The sequence below is a fragment of the Globicephala melas genome, chromosome 2, assembly GCF_963455315.2.
Source record: "Globicephala melas chromosome 2, mGloMel1.2, whole genome shotgun sequence".
NCBI classification, from domain to species: Eukaryota; Metazoa; Chordata; class Mammalia; order Artiodactyla; family Delphinidae; genus Globicephala; species Globicephala melas.
The window spans coordinates 166,372,561-166,393,265 of record NC_083315.2 but is presented as its reverse complement, the minus strand read 5'-3'; the positions used below and the strand labels follow the sequence as shown (position 1 = coordinate 166,393,265).

The 20,705-nt window shown below is 42.2% G+C and overlaps 3 protein-coding genes across 4 annotated transcripts; 2 read left to right on the top strand and 1 right to left on the bottom strand.

Annotated features, from left to right (window-relative positions):
* Positions 1-82: 82 nt before the first annotated feature.
* Positions 83-3,084, top strand: GON7 (GON7 subunit of KEOPS complex). The gene is made up of 2 exons (XM_030883507.2): positions 83-328; positions 2,733-3,084. The coding sequence occupies exons 1-2, from the start codon at positions 121-123 to the stop codon at positions 2,825-2,827; spliced, it is 303 nt and encodes a 100-aa protein (XP_030739367.1). The 5' UTR covers positions 83-120; the 3' UTR covers positions 2,828-3,084.
* A 10,118-nt stretch (positions 3,085-13,202) lies between these two features.
* On the bottom strand, positions 13,203-16,133 carry LYSET (lysosomal enzyme trafficking factor). Of its 2 annotated transcripts, none has more exons than XM_060295210.1 (2): positions 16,076-16,133; positions 13,203-15,167 (listed from the first exon to the last, which is right to left on the bottom strand). In XM_060295210.1, the coding sequence occupies exon 2, from the start codon at positions 15,149-15,151 to the stop codon at positions 14,756-14,758; it is 396 nt and encodes a 131-aa protein (XP_060151193.1). In that variant the 5' UTR covers positions 15,152-15,167; positions 16,076-16,133; the 3' UTR covers positions 13,203-14,755. The 2 variants fall into 2 exon arrangements, with proteins under 2 accessions (XP_060151193.1, XP_030739368.1); XM_030883508.3 differs by lacking the exon at positions 16,076-16,133 and adding an exon at positions 15,624-16,068 and having other exon boundaries at positions 13,207-15,167.
* A 22-nt stretch (positions 16,134-16,155) lies between these two features.
* MOAP1 (modulator of apoptosis 1) lies at positions 16,156-19,256 on the top strand. The gene is given in 6 exon segments (XM_060295209.1): positions 16,156-16,955; positions 16,958-17,067; positions 17,069-17,353; positions 17,355-17,468; positions 17,470-17,767; positions 17,770-19,256. Coding segments are annotated over 6 exon segments (1,092 nt in total). The 5' UTR covers positions 16,156-16,864; the 3' UTR covers positions 17,964-19,256.
* The last annotated feature ends 1,449 nt before the right edge of the window (positions 19,257-20,705 follow it).

Genomic DNA, 20,705 nt, shown 5'->3' with positions numbered 1-20,705 from the left:
AGCGACTCCCGACAAACGGAAGTTACTCCTCTCCCTTCTCCCGCCTGCGCCAGCGGCGAGCTGGCTTCCGCTTCCGGGTGGCGCGTCATCGCTGTGCGCTCTGGAAGTTCGGCGGTGTCCATGGAGTTGTTGGCCGAGTACGTCGGGCAGGACGGGCAGCGACAGCAGCTACGGGTGCCCTGTGAGGCGCCGGGCGTCGCCGACCCTTTCCAGGGCTTGTTGTCGGGCGTGGCTAAGATGAGGGAGCTGGTGACCAACCTCCTCGGCTCCCCGGTACAGCGGGAAGCACAGGACCGGGTGGCGGCGGCTCCAGAGAAGGCGTTGGACGGTGAGTTCTGAGACGGTGCTGGAGCGACAGATGGGTGGGCAGGGGCGCCCAGGGAAAGTCTGCTCAGGGAGCCTGCGTGGAGTGGCAAACTTGGAGAAAGTGAGCCTGGGGGGAAGAAATCCAACTAAAACTTCTTAGCACCTTCCGCCAGATCTGGGCTGTACCTGGGCTCATTTACCAGGGCTGCTTTTCACGATTCTCTTTGCATTTAAATCACACACACACAAAAACGTGCTGAACGTCTACTGCTGTATGCCAGTCATTGGGCTGAACTCTGGAGAAAGAATGAAACTCAGTTCCTGTCCTTGTGGAACTCTGACCGCTGAGGGGTTAGACAGACAAACACTCTTATTAAAGAGTAGAAGGATGACCCTAGGCTCCTCTGTAGCTATTGCAAACCTAGAGAACCCAAGAAGACTTCAGAGAGGGCGTGAATTCTAAGCTGGCTGTTGAAGGATGGAAAGGAATCTTCCCCGGTGTAAAATTACGAACAAGTTTGGAAGACTGCCATCTGTCACAGAATAGGAGCAGGTTCCGAAGATTGCAGCAGATTTTATATGAACAAGTCTTAACTCTCAGGGACTCCTTTCCTTTCCCAGTTTTGTAGGTGCAGTTTGAAAGTAGAAACGGGAAATTTAAGTGTATTCGTTTTTTTTAAGTCTTGTCTTGACTACCCTGAGCTGAGGAACCTAAGAACTAAATATTAGAATCAGGACTTAATTCCTCTGTAGAGGAGCTTAAACTGTACTGTACTTTCCTTTCCATCTTGTTTACATCTTGATTGCCAGATAATGTGAAGGAACCAATTCAGAATATTACACGAACTTCAGATAATAGATTGTTTCCATGAGAGAGAAGTCCTGGTTCTTGCCTCCAAAAGTTCCTCTCTGATCCGTTGAAAATATTATCATTGGAATAAGGACAGGTATAGGTAGAGCCATTTATATATATATATATATATATATATATATATATAATTACTTACTGGAAAAGTAACTGCTGTCTCTTCTACTAATAGTGGGTCAGTAATATCTTCATACAGGAAGACATGCTTTTGTATATTCAACGAGGTCCCTATAAAGCTTCTGTTTGAATTTCCTTTGTTAAAAGCTGTAGAGATTAAAATGACAGATTTTATCTTATATGAATCATATCTTAACAAATACAAAATTTTAAAAATGTAACAATTATGAAAGAAAAGTGGTAGAACGCAACACTAGAAAGACAAATAGTGGTGATCATTTTGTAATGTACAGAAGTATTGAGTTACTGTGTTGTGCACCTGGAGCTAACAGTGTTGTGGGTCAATTGTACTTCAATTGAAAAAAAGTCATCATAATGACCAAAAAAAAAAAAAAAAGAATCCAGTTACCAAGTGTGCAGAAGACTTGAATAGACAGTGCTCCAGATAAGATATACAAATGGCCAGAAAGCACCTGAAAAGATGCTCAACATCATTGACTTTCAGGGAAAGGCAAATCAAAGCCGCAGTGACATACCATGCCATGCCCACTAGGAAGGCTGTAATCAGAAAGAACAATAACAAGTCTTGGCTAAGATGTGAAGAAATTGGAGCCCTCATACACTGCGGGTGGAAATGCAAAATGGTGTACCTTCTTTGGAGAACACTTTGTCAGTTCCTCAAAAAGTTAAACATAAATTTGTCGTACGACCTAGCAATTCTACTCCTAGGGATTCCTAGTTCCACTCCTCGTTCTCCCGAGAGAACTGGAAACATGTTCCCGTTAAAAACAAACGCACAAATGTTCATAGCTGCATTATTCATAATAGCTAAAAAGTGGAAACAACACAGATGTCCATCAGCTCATGAGTAGATAAACAAAATATATATCCATACAATGGATATTACTCAGCAACAGAAAGGAATGAAGTACTGATAAATGCTATACAACATGAATGAACTCTGAAAACATGATAAGTGAAAGAAGGCAGACACAAAAGGCCACATGTTTTACGATTCATTTGTATGAAGTGTCCACAATAGACAAATCTAAGAGATAGGAAAGTAGATTAGTGGCTGCCAAGGACTGAGGGGAATGGGAAGTGACTGCTAATTTGTATGAGATTTCTTTCTGGGAAGATGAAAAGTGTCCTGGAATTAGTGGTGATGGTGGCCCAACCTAGTGAATATCTAAATAAACTGTACGCTTTGAAAGTGAATTTTATGGTATATGAATCATATCTCAAAAATAACTGATAGAAAAGAAAGGTTTTAAACACCAAAATTCCCGAAGTCTTTTTAACTGTACATATTTCTAATTTGATATATCCATTGTTCTATTAATCCCTAAAGTGAAATGGTCTCATTATCAGCTGCTTTAGCTATGTATATTTCTTTCAACCGATGAACATATTGTCATACAACAAATATTTATTTTAAAAGGTGATGATGAAGATGATGCAGAAGATGAAAATAACGTTGATAACAGAACTAACTCAGATGGACCCTCTGCAAAACGGCCAAAAACACCAACTTAACTGTAGCTTTTATGAAATTTAAAAGACTGCTATGATATCTTATTTATCACACACTGACATTTAAGGAAGACTTGTGCTCTAATTTGGAAAGCATTTGCTTTGTTCCTCTGGGACAATTTTGTCAAAGAAGAAGGTTTTCTGCTGTTTCCATCAAAGAAAGATAGAATAAATGTTTAGAAAGGAATCTTTTTTCTTGAGTGAGAAGTAAGTTTCAGACCATGGAGATAAAATAGACATTTAATAATGTATAAAATCCACTATGTTGGCAACTGAATTCTTTCTTTATACTTTTTAAATACCCTCTGGATTAAATTGTGTGATGTCTACATCTTTTAGCTTCTGTTATAAAAAGTATATGTCAAGGTTCATGGACAATTATATTTCAAGGAACTGACATGAACAAGTGGTGAAAATTGGGTATTAAATTTAAGAATGGCAGTTCTGTATAAGTAGAAGTAAAATGGGAATAGAGAGAAATACTGAAGAGAAAGGAGAGCCCTTGAGAGAGATCCAAGGAAACCTTGAATCCACACTCACACCCAGTACACAGACTTCTGGAGACGATACCACTCAATGGATATATGTTTAACTTGTACCTTAAGAGAGTTATAAATGGGGTGTGCTTTTAGGCTGTGACGTGCTATTTATGTTAACACAAATATAAGTCTTTAGGTAAGCAACCTGTGTTGAATATAAAAAGATATTTTGTGTCATCCTGTAGTCAAACTTTGATTTTGCTTAGCAAAGGACTATCAAATCCTTTAAATATACATATGTATATATTCCTAAAATATATGTGTGTGTGTGTATGTATTCCTTTTCTGCTTGTCGGAGGGACTAAGGCATTTTTCATTTATTCTGCGTGTTTCCTGATTCATTTAGATAGCTAAACTGCAGAGAAATCAAGTAGCATGTACCTACTGAAACACAAATTGTCATAGAATTTTAGAGTTGTAAGTAACCTTACAGATTATATGATTTATTTCAGAGGTGAATCAAATGTGAGGTATTTGCCCTGAGTTACAGAGCTTATTGGCAGAGCTTGGGTTATACACATAGCCTTTGAAAGATTCCCGTAGCACTTTCCCAGTTACACATTCTGAAACCTATAGCTTACAAAGTACATGCTATTAAGGAAACTGAATTTACACACCTTTTCATATCTTTAAAGTATTGTTTTACTTGGAACATCAGCCTTCCACTAAGTACTCTTATGTAATTAAAACAATACCAACTAGAAAAAGTTTTATAAATGGTCAGAAATTACCTTGTTTAGTTTGTGATAATGTCTCTAATATTGGGATTTCAGCTCAGTTACTGATTTGTAATAATCTTTTATCTTTATACAATCCTTAAAAAAACAAGCTGTATAATTAAAATAGTTCATACTTCTAAAGTAGTAGCTGAACTTTGCTCCTGAACATTTTGTCTCCTTCTGTGTTTAGTAAGTATGTTTATGAAGAAGAAATGTCAACATATTTTTGCTTGTGGTCTAGTGTTTGGAGGTCTGGGTTATAGGTCTGATCGATCTTTTTCTGATTCTAATACTGTCTTCCTAAGTGAGCCACATGCATGACAAAAAAGATTTTGAAGGTTTGAGGGACCAGCTTGAAGGACCAGTAGAAAAGAAATGCCTTGACTGGTTTTCTAATCTGAAAACCAGAGGTAAAACTGTTGGCCACAGGCATACAGGATACAGTTATTCTCTGAAACAGCTCCAACTTTACTGTTATACAAGAAAGTCAACCCCACAATCCCACCTAAAAATAAGCTTGATGCTAGACTTAGGTAATTTTTATTTATTTATTTATTTATTTTTGTGTGTGTGGTACGCGGGCCTCTCACTGTTGTGGCCTCTCCCGTTGCGGAGCACAGGCTCCGGACGCACAGGCTCAGCGGCCATGGCTCACGGGCCCAGCCGCTCCGCGGCATGTGGGATCCTCCCGGACCGGGGCACGAACCCATGTACCCTGCATCAGCAGCCGGACTCAACCACTGTGCCACCAGGGAAGCCCTTAGATAATCTTTTAAAATATGAAGTTCTAAATATGAAATATATGGACATATGCAAATATGTATATATGTAAGTGCTTTTGTGTCACATTAAATACTTATTTTAAGAGTTCTGTGGCCAAGGACAAGAACTTTTACTCTTTTATAATAGGTTACTGTTGCTTGGCTGTAATATTAGTTAGGAAGTTTGAACATTTAAACATTTCCTTCAGCAGAACTTTCTCAGCTTCTGAGACAATGTTAGGTCCCCATACTATATGTTTCTGTGGAACCTGGCCCCCTGTACTTACCCCCTCATAAAATGTACTTTATTAGAAGTATTTCTTCAAGCTGCTCAAATTTTTTTTTTATATATAAATTTATTTATTTTTTGGCAGAGTTGGGTCTTCGTTGCTGTGCATGGGCTTTCTCTAGTTGTGGTGAGCGGGGGCTACTCTTCGTTGCGGTGCGCGGGCTTCTCATTGTGGTGGCTTCTCTTTGTTGTGGAGCACAGCCTCTAGGCGCGCAGGCTTCAGTAGTTGTGGCACGCGGGCTTCAGTAGTTGTGGCGCACAGGCTTAGTTGCTCCGTGGCATGTGGGATCTTCCCGGACCAGGGCTCAAATCCGTGTCCCCTGCATTAGCAGGCGGATTCTTAACCACTGCACCACCAGGGAAGTCCTGCAATATTTTTTTTAAAATTTTATTGAGAAGGCTTGTATTTTTAAGGAAATAAAGTTTGTTTTTTTCCAAATGGAAAAATGAGAGACATCTGTGGCCCTCAGTTTATTATGTAGTACTTTTCCCTACATCCTATTTAGCCTATTAAAGATACACCTATTTCTCGGTAGAACTGTTCAATCTACAAACATAGAATATCATTTCTTATCTAACATTCTGCAGTAAGATGCATACATAAGATATCTTAAAAACCTAGGCTTTAACATGTTTGGGGAAATTAATCATACTATAATCGTCCTGTGATGTCATCTTGCACATTTAAGTATATAGTAAGAGTAGAGTGTAAAATTATTATAGAAATTGGAGAATATTTGTAAAATAACACTTTCGGTTTTAACAAATGAGAAACAAGTTGGTTAGTTTTTGTGATGAAGTTGGGTTCTTTTCTCACTACCTAGGGCATAATAAATTTCAGGTAGATTCAAGATGTTTAGTATTAAAAAAAAAAAAACCTGTAAAAGTACTAAAAGAAAATGGACTAAGAGTTTTTATAGTCTCAGAGTGAGGAAGGTTACCTAAGGAAGCTTTTTAGAAATCCAGACACCATGATAGAAAAGATTAGTAAATGCAATTACATAATAATGAAAATTTCTGAATATTCTGTAAATGAGGTTAAAAGACAAAGCGGGAAAAAGTATTTAGTATTTTCAACAGAAATGACTAAGAACTAAAATTCCTTCAGAAAGACAATAGAAAATTTCACTTCAAAGAAAAGTAAAACCACAATGCAATACTGTTTTCTTAATTCTCAGACTGAAAGGGCAAAAGTTTTGATGCAATATTGAGCTGGAAAGGGTGTGAAGTCCATAATACATTGGTGATGAGAGTGTAAATTGGTATAAGCTCTTCAAAAGTCAAGTTGACGATTCTGTCAAAATGTTAAATGTGAGGGGCTTCCCTGCTGGCGCAGTGGTTGAGAGTCCGCCTGCCGATGCAGGGGACATGGGTTCTTGCCCCGGTCCGGGAAGATCCCACATGCCGCAGAGCGGCTGGGCCCGTGAGCCATGGCCGCTGAGCCTGAGCGTCCAGAGCCTGTGGTCCGCAACAGGAGAGGCCACAGTGGTGAGAGGCCCGCGTGCCGCAAAAAAAAAAAAAAAAAAAAAAAAAATGTTAAATGTGCGTGCTCTTTGACCCAGCAGTTTCACTAATAGAAATTTATTCTATGGTTAATAGCACACATATGCACAGATAAATATATAAAACTATTCATTGTAGCATTATTCTTGGTAACAAATGATTGTAAACAACCTAAATGTTCATCAGCAGAAGACCCTAGTTAATTAAATTTAAAAAAAGAAGCACATTAGTACAATAATTCTGTGCAGCCATTAAAAAAAGACCAAGGTATAGCTCTATGTGTTATTAAGATCAATATGCAGTATATGATTTTAAATGGAAACTAGCAAGATGTAGAACAGAGTGCAGAATGCTTCTAATGGAGAATATTGGCTAGATATGCATATAGTATCTCTGAAAGGATAGTCAAACTGCACCTGGAAGAAGGAGTTGGGGTTGAGAGTGAGAGCGAGACTTTTCATTGTATGCTCTTGTTCTCTTTGCTTTTTTTTTTTTTAATTTATTTTATTTTTGGCTGCATTGGGTCTTCATTGATTTGCATGGGCTTTCTCTAGTTGCTGTGAGCAACTACTCTTGGTTGCGGTCCGTCGGGTTCTCACTGTGGTGGCTCCTCTTGTTGCAGAGCACGGGCTCTAGGCACGTGGGCTCAGTAGTTGTGGCTCGCGGGCTCTGGAGCACAGGCTCAGTAGTTGTGGCGCACGGGCTTAGTTGCTCGGCGGCATGTGGGATCTTCCCGGACCAGGGCTGGAACCCGTGTCCCCTGCATTGGCAGGCAGACTCTCAACCACTGCGCCACCAGGGAAGCCCTCTCTTTGCTTTTTAAAAAAAGCATATGTTACATATTTTTCTACACAAACAGAAAAACAAAGAAGTCATGCTTTTTTAATAAGGGCAGATCAGCCATATTAACAGTTTGTTTTATTTTATTTATTTATTTTTTAAACAGTTACTTTTTAAAAATTAGTTAATTAATTAATTTTTGGCTGTGTTGGGTCTTCGTTTCTGTGCGAGGGCTTTCTCTAGTTGTTGCAAGTGGGGGCCACTCTTCATCGTGGTGCGCGGGCCTCTCAGTATCACGGCCTCTCCTGCTGTGGAGCACAGGCTCCAGACACACAGGCTCAGTAGTTTAAAACATTGTCATGTACGTAATTCAGGGCAAAAATTAACGAATCCAGACTTAAACAAAACAAAATGTCCACATTTCCCATCTGACTACTACTTTGTCAGAAAAGGGAGTATGCAACTTCTAAAGAGGTTTACGAGAGCTGTGCTAAATATGAGAATAGGGTACCATTAATGAAAGGGAGGAGGTATTTCTAAAACTGATGGGCCCAGCCTTAACCCTCTAGCCAGTGCAGTATTCTCAAAGTATAAAAAGAATTTCCCAATGTTACTGTAACTATTCCAGTTCTCAGGTGACCTTTGGGATCAGAGTTGCTCTATTTAAAGACATGGCCCAGACTTCCCAGGTGGTGTAGTAGTTAAGAATCCACCTGCCAATGCAGGGGACGCGGGTTTGAGCCCTGGTCCAGGAAGATCCCACATGTCGTGGAGCAACTAAGCCCGTGCGCCACAGCTACTGAGCCTGCGCTCTAGAGACTGCGAGCCACAACTACTGAAGTCCACCTGCCTAGAGCCCTTGCCTGCAACAGTAGAAGCCACTGCAATGAGAAGCCTGCGCACCTCAGCGAAGAGTGGCCCCCGCTCGCCACAACTAGAGAAAGACCGCACGCAGCAGCGAAGACCAAAACGCAGCGAAAAAAATAATTAAAAAAATAAAATAAAATAAAGACATGGTCCAGGAAACAGTGAATGCTAGACAGTAAGCCTCTATTTAAATCTTTTAAAAAATAGCAGCTCACGTTGGGGCAGCAACAAGGCAGTTGGGGTACAGTTTTAAATAGAAATTTACTCTTATGCCAGAAATTCTGCTGGGTATAGAAGTAACTTCTGGAAGCACATTACTAGTTTAAATGAGTGCTTTATAGGGCCAAGGTATTGCCCCTTGATACCAGAGTACTGAAAGTGTGTGCTGTAGCTCTAAGATGTCCTCATGATATTTGCTGCGTATGTTTGGTGGTTTAGGAAACCATTGTTTTCATGATTGTAACTTAAGAATTTCTCAAGACTAACCACCACTTAAAACCTTGTTTGTGACTGTGGTCTATGTTTTTCTCGCATGAATAAGGAAAATCCCAAGACAGCCAACATCACAAGAACTGTTAGAAAAAATAAATTGAGAGACTCATTTTAAATCTTGGCCTTGAAAAGAATATATCCCTACATGCTGAAACTGGAAAGAGCTAAGTAACCAAACTTACCTAGAACACATGACAAATTATGCTATGCACTTGGTAACTTTATTCTCTCTAGATTGTTGTGCAGCCTCATGAGAGAGCTGTTGAGTGGCAATAAAAATCACTCATGCAGTAAATAATTACTGAGCACCTACTATGTGGCAGGCACTGTTCTGGGCATGGGGCACATGGCATAAACAGACAAAGTCCCTGCCCTCATGAAGTTTAGATTCTGACAAAATGTATAACATGTTATATGACAGTAAGTGCTCTGGAGAAAAGCGGGGGAGGCGGATGCTTAATTTTCAATAGGGTGGTCAGAGGCAGCCTCACTAAGATGACAGTTGAGCAAAGGTCTGAAGAAGGTGATGGAGCCAGTCAGGGCTGAGCATCCAGGCAGAAGGTACACTGAGCCCAGAAGCCCTGAAACATGTTTTTCTGGCATGTTCTAGAATCAGCAAGAAGACCAGTGTGGCTGGAGTGGAGCAAGGGGTGGAGGGGGTTGTAGAAAATGAAGTCAAAGTCAAGGGCCACTTACTTAGAACTTTGTGTGCCATGTTAAGGACTTTGGCTTTTATTCTGAGAAGGGGAGCTATAGAAGGATTTTTGAGAGGAATAACTTTTAAAATGATCCCTCGCCTCTTGTTTGATAGTAGACTTTTAGGGGACTTGAGCAGATTTTGGTGGGTGGAGAGATCAGCAGCTTATCTTTATAGACAGGTTAAGTTTCAGGTACCTGGTAAGATATCTTAGTAAATATCAAGTAGGCAGTTAGATATTCAAGTCTGGAGCTCAGGAGCGAGATCAAGGAAGTGATAGAAATTTGGGTTTTAAAGCCATGAGCCTGGATGCAATGACAAGGGATTAAGTGTAGAAAAGAGAACTGAGGCATGCCAGCACTTGGAAATTGGGCAGATCCTCAAAGAGGAAACAGCAAAGGGGATAGGAGAAGCTGGTGAGGAAGGAAGCAAATCAGAAAAGTATCTAGAATTGGACTAATACATGGTAGCTACTAGCCACATGTGACTGTTTCATTAAAATTTAAAATTCAGTTCCTCAGCCGCACTGGCCACATCTCAAGGGCTCATTTCATGTGGCTCCTGGCTATTATAGGGACAGCACAGATACAGAACATTTCCAACATCACTAAAATTCTATTGGGCAGTACTGATCCAGAAGCCAGCTGAAGAAAATAGCTCAAGGACAAGGGAGTGTGTCAGAAGGTAATTTGAGGGACTTCTCTGGTGGTCCAGTGGTAAGACTCTGTGCTCCCAATGAAGGGGGCCCAGGTTCGATCCCTGGTGGGGGAACTAGATCCCACATGCATGCTGCAATTAAGAGTCCACCTGCTGCAACTAAGACCCGGCGCAACCAAAATAAATAAATTGTGTTTTTTTTAAATCCATTAAAAATAATAATAATGAGGGGGAATTCCCTGGCAGTCCAGTACTTAGGACTCCATGCTTTCACTGCCAAGAGCCCAGGTTCAATCCCTGGTCAGGGAACCAAGATCCCACAAGGCACGACACAGCCAAAAAAAAAAAAAGTAATTTGAGGACTGAGACTTGACCATTGGGTTGTTACATGTAAATGACTGGCAACCTCTTGACAAGAGAGCAGCTTTGGTAGAGTGGGAGGCAAAAGCCTGACAGAGTGTATTCAGGATAAATTGGACGATAGGAATCAGAATCACAAAATATAGACATCTCATTCCCGACCTTGGGCTCTGGCTGGCAGCTGTCTGCAGTCTAGCTGGTATGGTCATATCTACTCTGCCGCCACTGCTGCTGAGGGGCCTGACAGGCCGGCCTGCAGCTCCCGGTGCTGCATGCCCAGATGCATTCCAAGCCACCATGGGAGCAGCTCAGGACCATGGATGTTGCCGTTGGGCTCACCTCCTACTTCCTGTTTCCTCCTGCCTGGGGCAGGGTCTTGTCATACCTGGAGAGCTACAAGAAGCAGGAGTAAAGAGGGCTGTCCTTTCCCTTCTCTGTGACATGACCACCCCTAGCCTGTCCTGATCATGTCTACTGCATTCCTGGCTGGCCTCCCCTAGATCATGGCCTTCAGTTAGTGACCTTCTGCAGCTGATCTTCATGACCTCTCTTTCTCCATACTTGACATCCTGGGACCACATACATTAGTTTATAAGTCTGCTTAACAATGAAGTCTATTTAAACCTTGGAAAAAAAGAAAAGAAAGAATATATAGACACCTTTTTAAAGATTTGCACAATTCAGACAGCTGGGGTAAGCCTACCATGAAATAATTGTTGACACTGTTCCAAAGACAAACACAGTTCTCACGAGTAACAGCTGAAGCTTTATGTTGCGTGAAAACCCCTGGCCCAGTAACTCTCAACCTTAATAGACTTGCTTGAAGACCTCCTAAAACAGGATTGCCTTGGCCCCTCCCCCCAGGGATTGATAGTTGGGAGGGACCCTGGCATTGTTTATGAGGAGTTTTGCTTTGTTTTTTATTTCCTTGAGTGATTCTAACATTCAGCCACAGTTCAAGACCCACTCACTGCCTTAGACCAAAACAAAAATACCAATGCATAATGATTCCCAACCATGGTCCAGAGTTATATGGAACTTTATCAATATATTGGAGAATTTATAAAGTGATGGCACATACTTGATGCAAAAATGAGTCATGTAGTACTGCGGTAAGCTTTTCTGCCAGTGATTTGGAGATTGAGAACATTAAATCCATCAAGAAGGAAATCAACACCAGATAATCTTAACACAGACTTTAACACTACCCATGGTGAACAAACATACAGGTTTGATTATTTTATGGGTGCTGTTACTCTCGTAGCACTTTACCTGATGATTCCACTTCTGCAAAGAAAAGCTTGTTAATTATAAAAGCTTTGTTTGAAGTAGAATCAAATTCTAAACTTGGGGAATCACATTTTTTACTTTGAAACTGGTAACCTCTTTAAAACCAGAAAATTTGGGAATTCCCTGGCGGTCCAGTGGTTAGGACTCCGCGCCCCGCCACTGCAGGGGGCACATGTTTGATCCCTGGTTGGGGAACTAAGATCCCATATGCCGCAGGGCAACTAAGCCTGCTCGCTCTAGAGCCCATGTACCACAATTAGAAGCCCAGTGCCACATCAAAGAGCCCGCATGCCGCAACTAAGACCCGACGCAGCCAAATAAAATAAATAAATATTAAAAAAAAAAAAACACCCACTAGGAGCTGTAACTGTTTTTCTCAATCTGGAAGCAAATATCACTGAGTAGCTATAGATACTAGGATGTGTCCCTTCCCTAAAATCCCTGAAGCACTTTTTACATTTGCCATTTATCTCATTATCTAATCCTGTATTCACAGCTTTTTGTATTGTGATGTGACTATGAAATAAGTGATCTGTTACAATACACAGGTCTCCTATCCATTGGTTTCAACCTCCACCTCAATCTAATAGGGCTAAGGACTAATTTCACCTTTCTCTCTTTACCAAGAGAGTGCTTTGAACTATTAAATAGCCATTGAGAAAATAGGAATAATCTAAAACTTGGATAATTAATTCCTAAATAATCAAAAAACAGATTAACCCTGCAGTCTAAACCTTTGTGATTGCATTTGGAAATACATTACTCCTACTCTAATTATTTTAATATTTCTACTATCAAGGCAATATCTTGAAAGAAAGAGATGGACTGAGCATTTGCTCACCAAATCCCAAAATACTAGAATCTTAAGTGTAAGAAAGTCTACTTCAATAAAAAGGAATTACTACCTTACAAGACAAATAGCAAACTCACAAACCCTGCATTACATCAAGCATTTATAAAACAAAAAGTAATGGAAATAATTTCCTTAAATCATTTCCAAACTATCACTGCCTCAAGACAAAACAAGAAACTGCTCAATGACTTTCCTTAATCTCTTCTTTGATAAGCAGTATAGTGGAATGATAGAGCTGGAGATCTGAAACCAGATATCCTGGGTTCAAATCCTAGCTCTTCCACTTGCTGTGTGACCATGAGCAAGTTTATTAATTGGTATGTGCTTCAGGTTTCCTCATTTTCCTCTTCTGTAAAATGGTATACTAGTACCAATACATAGCTGCCTCGTAGGACTCTTGTGCAGCATGAATGTGTATCATTCAGGAAACTGCCTGCAGCATGCATATTTTTAGTAAGTATTCAAAAGATACAAGTGATTTGGTTATCTGACCCTTGCAGAAACATATATTTCAAACTGCTGCTTAATTTGAAGATTCGATGTATTGTAGCAAAAAATATATCATTTCAGTAACTAGACCTTTGGAAGTAGTAAAGGAGAGAAATGAGATTGATTGGAGAAGAACAGAAGAATCTGATCGTGCTGCTTTTGAGTTATAAGAGTACCTGCTTTATCTTTCAAGTAAAAGCTTGCTATGGAATGCTCAGCCTTCCATTCTGGTCAAACCTGATATAAGGTAAAGGTTGAGCTTGCTTGAAAACTTTTAGATTTTCAGTAGCTCACACAAATTGAGAAAAACCTTTCTCAGTTCTTTTCCAATCTTTAGCATGGTTAGGCAGACAGTACCCAGTGCTGAAACATTTGTCATTTGTGAGAAGCACTACAGTTCAGTGATTAGGAATAAAGGCATCAGATGCCAGGTTAGAACTCTGCCTCTGCTTCTTGGCTGTGTAACCTTTGGCAAGTTACTTAACTTCTCCACCTCACGGTCCTTATCTGTAAAATCTGGATAATAATAGCTGTTATCTCATAGGATTGTTGGGAGGACTAAATGAGTTAATTCATGTAAAGCTCTTAAGACAGGGCCCAACGGAGTAAGCACCAAAAAATGTTATGATTCTTATTCAAATCGGTCAGTGTAAACATTTCCCTGGTATTGATGACATTAACTGTATAAAAATATATCTTGATCTCACCCAGAAAAGAAGAAAAATAATCCTAGTTTCTAATTTTCCATGTTTTAGTTACTTGTATTGTTACCAGACATGAGGTAGTAAGTACAGATGCAAAGGAGGCAGTACAGGGATCACATCTTCATGCAATGAACCTAACGTCTGAAGACTGGGCCCTAGGCAGAAAAGAAAATCAGGACGATGACTTGAGAGCATCTTTTAGATGTCACACATCTAACAGGGACTGTCTTAAGTATTTTCACTGAACACCTTGTTTTTATCTTCTATGTGTTAGATTTCTCAACTTTCAAACACTTAGTCTCTTCCCAAGAAGTTTAAAAAAAAAAGTTGCATGAATAATTCTAGCTAATAATGCCAGTAGCATTACCAAAACGAAGAACACATTTTGCTTCTCAAGACAGCCATCACCTCAATAATTTTATACCAATTTCTCACAAGCTGATAGCAAGCAAGTATAAATAGCTGGCCTAGCTACAACAGGATGAATTGGTGTTTTAGTCTGAAGAATTTTAAAGCAAGCCAAGTAATTGTATAAAATTTAAATTTTATGACCATGTTTGGACCTTTTTACATTAAACACAATGGAAATGTTCATTTTTTCCCCAAAGGAAAAATTTCTGAATCATCACTATGTTGCACAGTAGAATAAAAATATGAATCCAGGTACTTATTCAAGTTTCTAAAGAATTCAAATAACAGATAAAATTTTACTTCCAAAATCTGAAGTCATCAACATGATTTTGTAGTACTGTATCACAGGCTTTACCTAAAAATTCAATATTCAGATAAAGATAGTACCCAAGTCACATTCTTTAAAAAGCCTCTGCCCCACCACAGCTTCCTGAGATCTGTGAAGAAACTGCAGTCTTGTGATCAGGCTTCATACAGTACTGGCAGTTTTGTACTTGTAAGGAAAAAATAGTGACTGATTTTATGTATCAATCAGTTGTAGTCTGCTGATCTGATTAGAAGCCTTGACAAATGCCTGGTGGCGATTGCATATAACTGCCAAGCATATGGGAATAATACAGTAGCCCATCGTTTTGGGGTCAGCTCTTGTACAAGAATAAAGGAACAAAAACATCTGCAAGTAAGGTATCAGAAAAATAACTGTCCAAAACCAGAAAGGCAGGGAGAGTAACCGAGCTTTCAAGGAGTGTGTCCATGTGGTTCCTTCAAGGGGCTCCTCTGGGTGCTGCTGAATGTGTTCCAAGGCCAGCCTATTGTAAGTCTCGTTGATTTCAAAAACATAGTAAAATGCTGCTGCACTTGCTAACAGATACAATCCCACTCCAATCCATCCCATACGCTGACGGAAGTTCATCATTCTCCATGCTCTGTGCCTTTTGAGTTAAAACAACAATAAGAACACAGTGAGAGTCTAGTAATGCTGTCATGTCAGCTATTCCAAATGTACTTACTTTTTGTCCAATGAGCTCTAAAATACTCCCTAACACATTTGAGGTTTAAAATAACTAAATTAAATTTACATCTGTTAAGAAGTATAAACATCTTACAGGTTGTTTTATGTAATAGTTATGCGGAAGTAAAGTTTCAGTATATATAAAGTGTGCTTTTTACTGAATCCCACAGATAAATAAATCACTAAATATGGCTTAAATAGGTCCAGCACACGTTCCCTTAAATTGTCATTAAACTAGTTCCCTAGGGAGCATTTCACTTCTATACTTCAAATACTTTCTGAATTAACGGTATTGCTTCAGACATGAAAACTTGGTTCTACAAGTCAAACCAATATCGGAGCCCCCAAGTTAAGACAGCAACTCTTAAACACTTACAGTGGTCCCGAAAATCTTCCTGTTCCCACGGCAAGCGTTAAAGAGTCACTCAGCTCTGAATAATCGGGTGGCTTTGGCATTTCAGAGAAAGCCACCATAAAAGAAATCCCCGGGGTCACCGGCTGGGAGAATGGTGCGCACGGCCAGCCTGGAGCAAAAGCTAATTGTGATTAAGCACAGCGTGACTGCAGCCGGTCACGCGGCGGCCCGGCCCCTGTCGCCGCTGCCGGAGCCCCAGCCTGTGTCACTCGGCCCAGCCGGGAGACTCCCCAGCCACCCTGGCCTCCCCTGCAGCCGGCCCCGCCCCCTGTCGTGCTGCAGCGCCCGCCGCCGCGACAGGGCTGCGCGGGCGGCGCCAGACCCGGGCCTTTCCGCCTTGCAGCGCCGGGAGCCCAGTGCCCGGCAGCGGCCACAGGCCGAGCCTGCAGAGCTGGGCAGGTCCCGGATCTCACCTCCTGTCCCGGTTGGCCCGCCCGCCCGCCGTCCCGGATGCTGCCACAGCCGGGGCTTCCGGCTCGGGCCGGAAGCGCGCTTGCCCCGCCCCCTCGTGACGTTAGGGAGCCTCCGCCGTGGCACCGCGTCCCCGAGCGCTCCCGGAACAGCTCTGCTGGGACTCGGGGGAGCTACGGAGGCGCCGGTTGTAGCTCTACCCTTCCGGTGGGCGACAGTCTGGGCCTGGCCGCTTCAGCGCTCCTCAAAGCCTCTCCCTGGTGCTTCGCTCGTGGCTCTGATCGCCCCCGTCGTTCCTCGCCGCGGAGAGCACCGCAGCAACTGACGGTCAGCCATTCCCCGGCGCGCCTCTGCGCAGTTCGGATACCCCTCTCGATTGTCCATCCGAGTGCGGGAGAAGCCGTTCTCCCGCTCCTCGGACCTGGCCGCCCGGGAAGCGTCGGAAGCAGGCCCTGGTGCCTCGACCACCGGCGACGGACCCAGACATGACTACTAGATAACTGCGAGGTGAAGTGAGACCCCGCTGTCTGCTGCGGGGCGCCCGAGGCCGGGAGAGGGTAAGGTGGCTGCTTGCCGCAGTGCGGCCGGCCGCCGGCGCGGGTGCGCGGGGCTTCTCCGGGCTCGGGTTATTCATTTACAACTTGAACTAACATGACTACTTCATCTTCACTGCCCGTCGGAACTGCAGACGTTGACGAGACTTAACTCGGTTACCGTGGAGGAATACTGTGAATTGCAGTAGCATCAGTGGCCGGGACAAATTGGAATTTAAATGTGTTATTTTGGGCATCATGACACTAAGCCTCTTAGAAGACTGGTGTAGGGGGATGGATGTAAACCCGCGGAAAACGCTGTTGATTGCCGACATCCCCCAGACCTGTAAAGGGCAGAAATTGAGGAGGCTCTGCGATCTGGTTTTGCTCCCTTGAGCGAGTACCGACTGCTCGGGAGGATGTTCCGGAGGGAAGAGAACAGGAATGCAACCTTAATAGGACTTAACTGAGGAGACGGGTCATGCTCTGGTCCCTAAAAAGATACCCGGAAGCGGGGGTGCCTGGAGAGTGATCTTTAAGACCCCTGACCCAGACAATGAATTTTTAGGCAGGTTACATGAATTCCTAGAGGGAGAGGGCGTGACATTGGGTGAGTTTACCAGCGTTCTTGGGTATGGAAACGACCTTTTTGACCTAGACCAGGACATGACCCCAGAAGTGCGGGCCCCTGTGTTGGCACAGGCATTAGATGAGGCTCTTCAGCCTGCCCTGCAACACCTGGAATACAAAAAAACTGAGAGTATTCTCAGGCAGTGATCCTCCAGAGCCAGAAGAAGAAGAGTTTGAATCCTGGCTGTTTCATGCCACTCAAATGAAGACATGGCAGGTGTCAGATGCCGAAAAAAAGAAGGCGATTGCTAGAGAGCCTTAGAGGCCCGGCATCTGATATCATTCGCGTCCTCAAGATAAACAGTCCTTTAATTACAGTCCCTGAATGCCTGCATGCTCTGGAGGAGGTATTTGGGGTTACCGATAATCCTAGGGTGTTGCAGGTCAAATATCTGACCACTTACCAGAAGGATGAAAAAAAATTGTCTGCGTATGTACTAAGGCTGGAGCCTTCACTACAGAAACTGGTAGAGAGAGGAGCAGTTGAGCAAGAAGTTGTGAATCAGGCCCGCCTGGAGCAAGCCATTGCTGGAGCACACCGCGCAGGAAGTTTGCTCTGTCAGAGGATGGCTCAGCCCCTGGCTTATTGCAGTTACTGACACTAATAAAGGATGAAGAGGCAGCTGAGGAGGAGGCGGCCCTCCTCCAGGCAGGATTAGAGGGGCATTTCAGCTGGATCTTGGGAAATCAGGAAGGGCTCTCTGGCAGTGAGCAGAGCATAAGGTAGAACAGTCTGTATGCTCAGTGACAGACATTAACCAATCCCTGTCTTGTGTTGCCAAGTAACTCATTTTTGTGCAGTTCTCAGTATAATCCTTTGTCATTTCTGTGCCCATTTGATGTCTCCTAAATGTGTCATTGACTAGAAGGATGTAGTTCTGCACTGGTATTTATATATTTAAATTCACGCTGTGAACTTTTTTTATCACACACAGTTGTACAAAAAGTCTCATCACTACGGACATGTGATACTCTGAGAGGACAGCCAAGGCTCAGGTGCACATGGTGATCCGATCTCGTTCAGATGTCAGCTTGTATGATAATAGGTGCAAGTGTAGCTGTCAGATGTGATAATGTGTCATAGATAGTTTTGGGCTGTGTACGGCCCTACATTAATCATGAAGATCGTGAGCAGGGGTTAAGAGGTTATTTTCTGTGTGAATCGGAATTTTATTGATTCTATGCCATCAAAACAAGAGGCAGAATTAAATGCTGCAGTTGGTCAGTTTGCAGCTTCTACCGCTAACCCCAGATTTCTGATGTGTGTCTCAAAGCATCTAGTTCTGAATATCATTTTAATAGGTTACAAAATTATAGATGTGAACTTATAAAATAAAGAAGTGTGAATAAAATGACCTTTTTACCCAGTTTGTTTGTATCAAGGTTCCAAGGGAGATTTCACTTGAACAAAGGGTTCCAAAAGCATGAATCTGAAAACGACTGAATTGCACAGTCTTAGTCCCTTGGACACTTTCCTCCTGGTGCCCAGGTGGGTAGGGAGTAGTTTTCTAAGTGAGAGTGCTGGCAGGACCTTCTCCTGAAGTACAATAGAATGAAATGAGACTGTGTAAATTAGTGCAAGTAGCAGGTTCAAAGGCATCAGGGCGTTGAATCTGGAGGGTGAAAAGAAAGACAGGAACATTGCATACCTCTGCACGGCAGACTGGACTAAATGTTCCATGTACTTCCTCACTTAATCCTCTTAAAAATCCTGCAATATAAGAAAACAGCTAGTTTCAGAATTCTGTCATCTGCCTTACTGCAAGGTCAATGTTCTTTCCATTGCTAAGAGAAGCAATCCTAAGGTGTCTGGACCCAGCCTCACAAGGGAAGCAGGGCAGATTGTTAACAACATTTAATAAATGAACTATTAGTATGCGTTAGTGTGGACTACATCTTAATCACTACTGCAAACTGGACACTAAGAAGTGGGGAGTATGAGAACCTGTAAGACCCATAGGCAGCAGGGAGGGTGGACATGGGTTAGTGATTTGGTCTCTAAAAAAAAAAAAGAATGAAAGCATGAAGAAAAAATGAAAATTGCTGAAAGATCAGACTGAAAGTCTTTATCTTTAATAAAAAATACCCGCAAAGAACCAATCCTGGGATATACGTTTTTGGTTTAGATTCGAAGGCATAGTATAATGTTTCTGTTATGATTAAATGTCATGGTTTCATTCTTTATAAGTTCCCGTAAGTTCTCACACTATGGAAGGTTAAATACACATCAAACCATCATGTTGTACCCCTTAAATGTATATAATTTTAACTTGTCAGTTACACTTCGATAAAGGTGAGGAAAGAGAAACTAAATACTAGATGACATATGGATAAATTCAAAGATGTAATTCCGATCTTGTTTATATGCGTATAGTCATTTATTTGCCACCTTAGTAGTAAGAAGTGTTATTAGCTGCATTTTGCTGATAAACAGACACTGTGAATGTGTGCACACATGGGTGTTAATAAATGTTGCACCTCGAGGCTTCCCTGGTGGCACAGTGGTTAAGAATCCGCCTGCCAATGCAGGGGACACGGGTTTGAGCCCTGGTCTGGGAAGATCCCACATGCCTCGGAGCAACTAAGCCCGTGCACCACAACTACTGAGCTTGCGCTCTAGAGCGCGCGACCCACAACTACTGAAGCCCGCGTGCCTAGAGCCCGTGCTCCACAACAAGAGAAGCCACTGCAATGAGAAGCCCGCGCACCGCAGCGCGAAGAGTAGCCCCCGCTCGCTGCAACTAGAGAAAGCCTGCGCGCAGCAACGAAAACCCAACACAGCCAAAAAAAATTAATTAATTAGAAAAAAAATGTTGCACCTCTCCTGTATGTGAGGCACTGAGATGGGGGGGGAGGGGGAGTAGATTGTATAATTAAATTTAGGTTGTAAGCCCTGCCATGGAGGTCTGCCCAGAGTCAACAATAATAGCCGACACTGAGCATTTGCTATGGAATAAGCGCTGAGCGCCACTGAATGCATTTGGTCCTCCAACAATAGTGAGAAGCAAGGCCTTTTGTTTTCCCATTTTACAGATGAAACTGTGGCACAGAGATGTTAAGTAACTTGCCCAGGGTTTCCTAACTAAATCCTTCCAGGGTCAGGATTTATACTCAGGCCATCTATTTCCAGAGTCCTTGCTGTTAATCTACTCTATGCTGCTGTGTTAAATTCTGTGAAAAACATACCATCATTTCCTCCCTTTTCTGAACGAGAGGATTGAGGAGCAAAGATTCAGTGGTGCGGGGGCGCGGGGGGCACATAGTCGGACTCCAGAGAGCTTTTCTTAAGGTGTCCTGGCATATGCATCTGGTAAACACAACATAATTGTAAAAAATGGCAGTTATGTTTATGAAATCAGGTGAAGTAATAGAACATGTTCTTTATAAGCTATGTTTCAAAAATGTAAATGACAAACAGATCACTAAAACACCAGTTGTGTTGGGATGATGGGACTATAAGAGTAATTTA

Coding starts and splice junctions, on each gene's coding strand:
- GON7 (XM_030883507.2), top strand. CDS start 121: ATGGAGTTGTTGGCCGAGTACGTCGGGCAGGACGGGCAGCGACAGCAG. Junction 329..2,732: donor TCCAGAGAAGGCGTTGGACG/GTGAGTTCTGAG, acceptor TTATTTTAAAAG/GTGATGATGAAGATGATGCA.
- LYSET (XM_030883508.3), bottom strand. CDS start 15,721: ATGGTGGCTTTCTCTGAAATGCCAAAGCCACCCGATTATTCAGAGCTG. Junction 15,168..15,623: donor GGAAGATTTTCGGGACCACT/GTAAGTGTTTAA, acceptor TTAACTCAAAAG/GCACAGAGCATGGAGAATGA.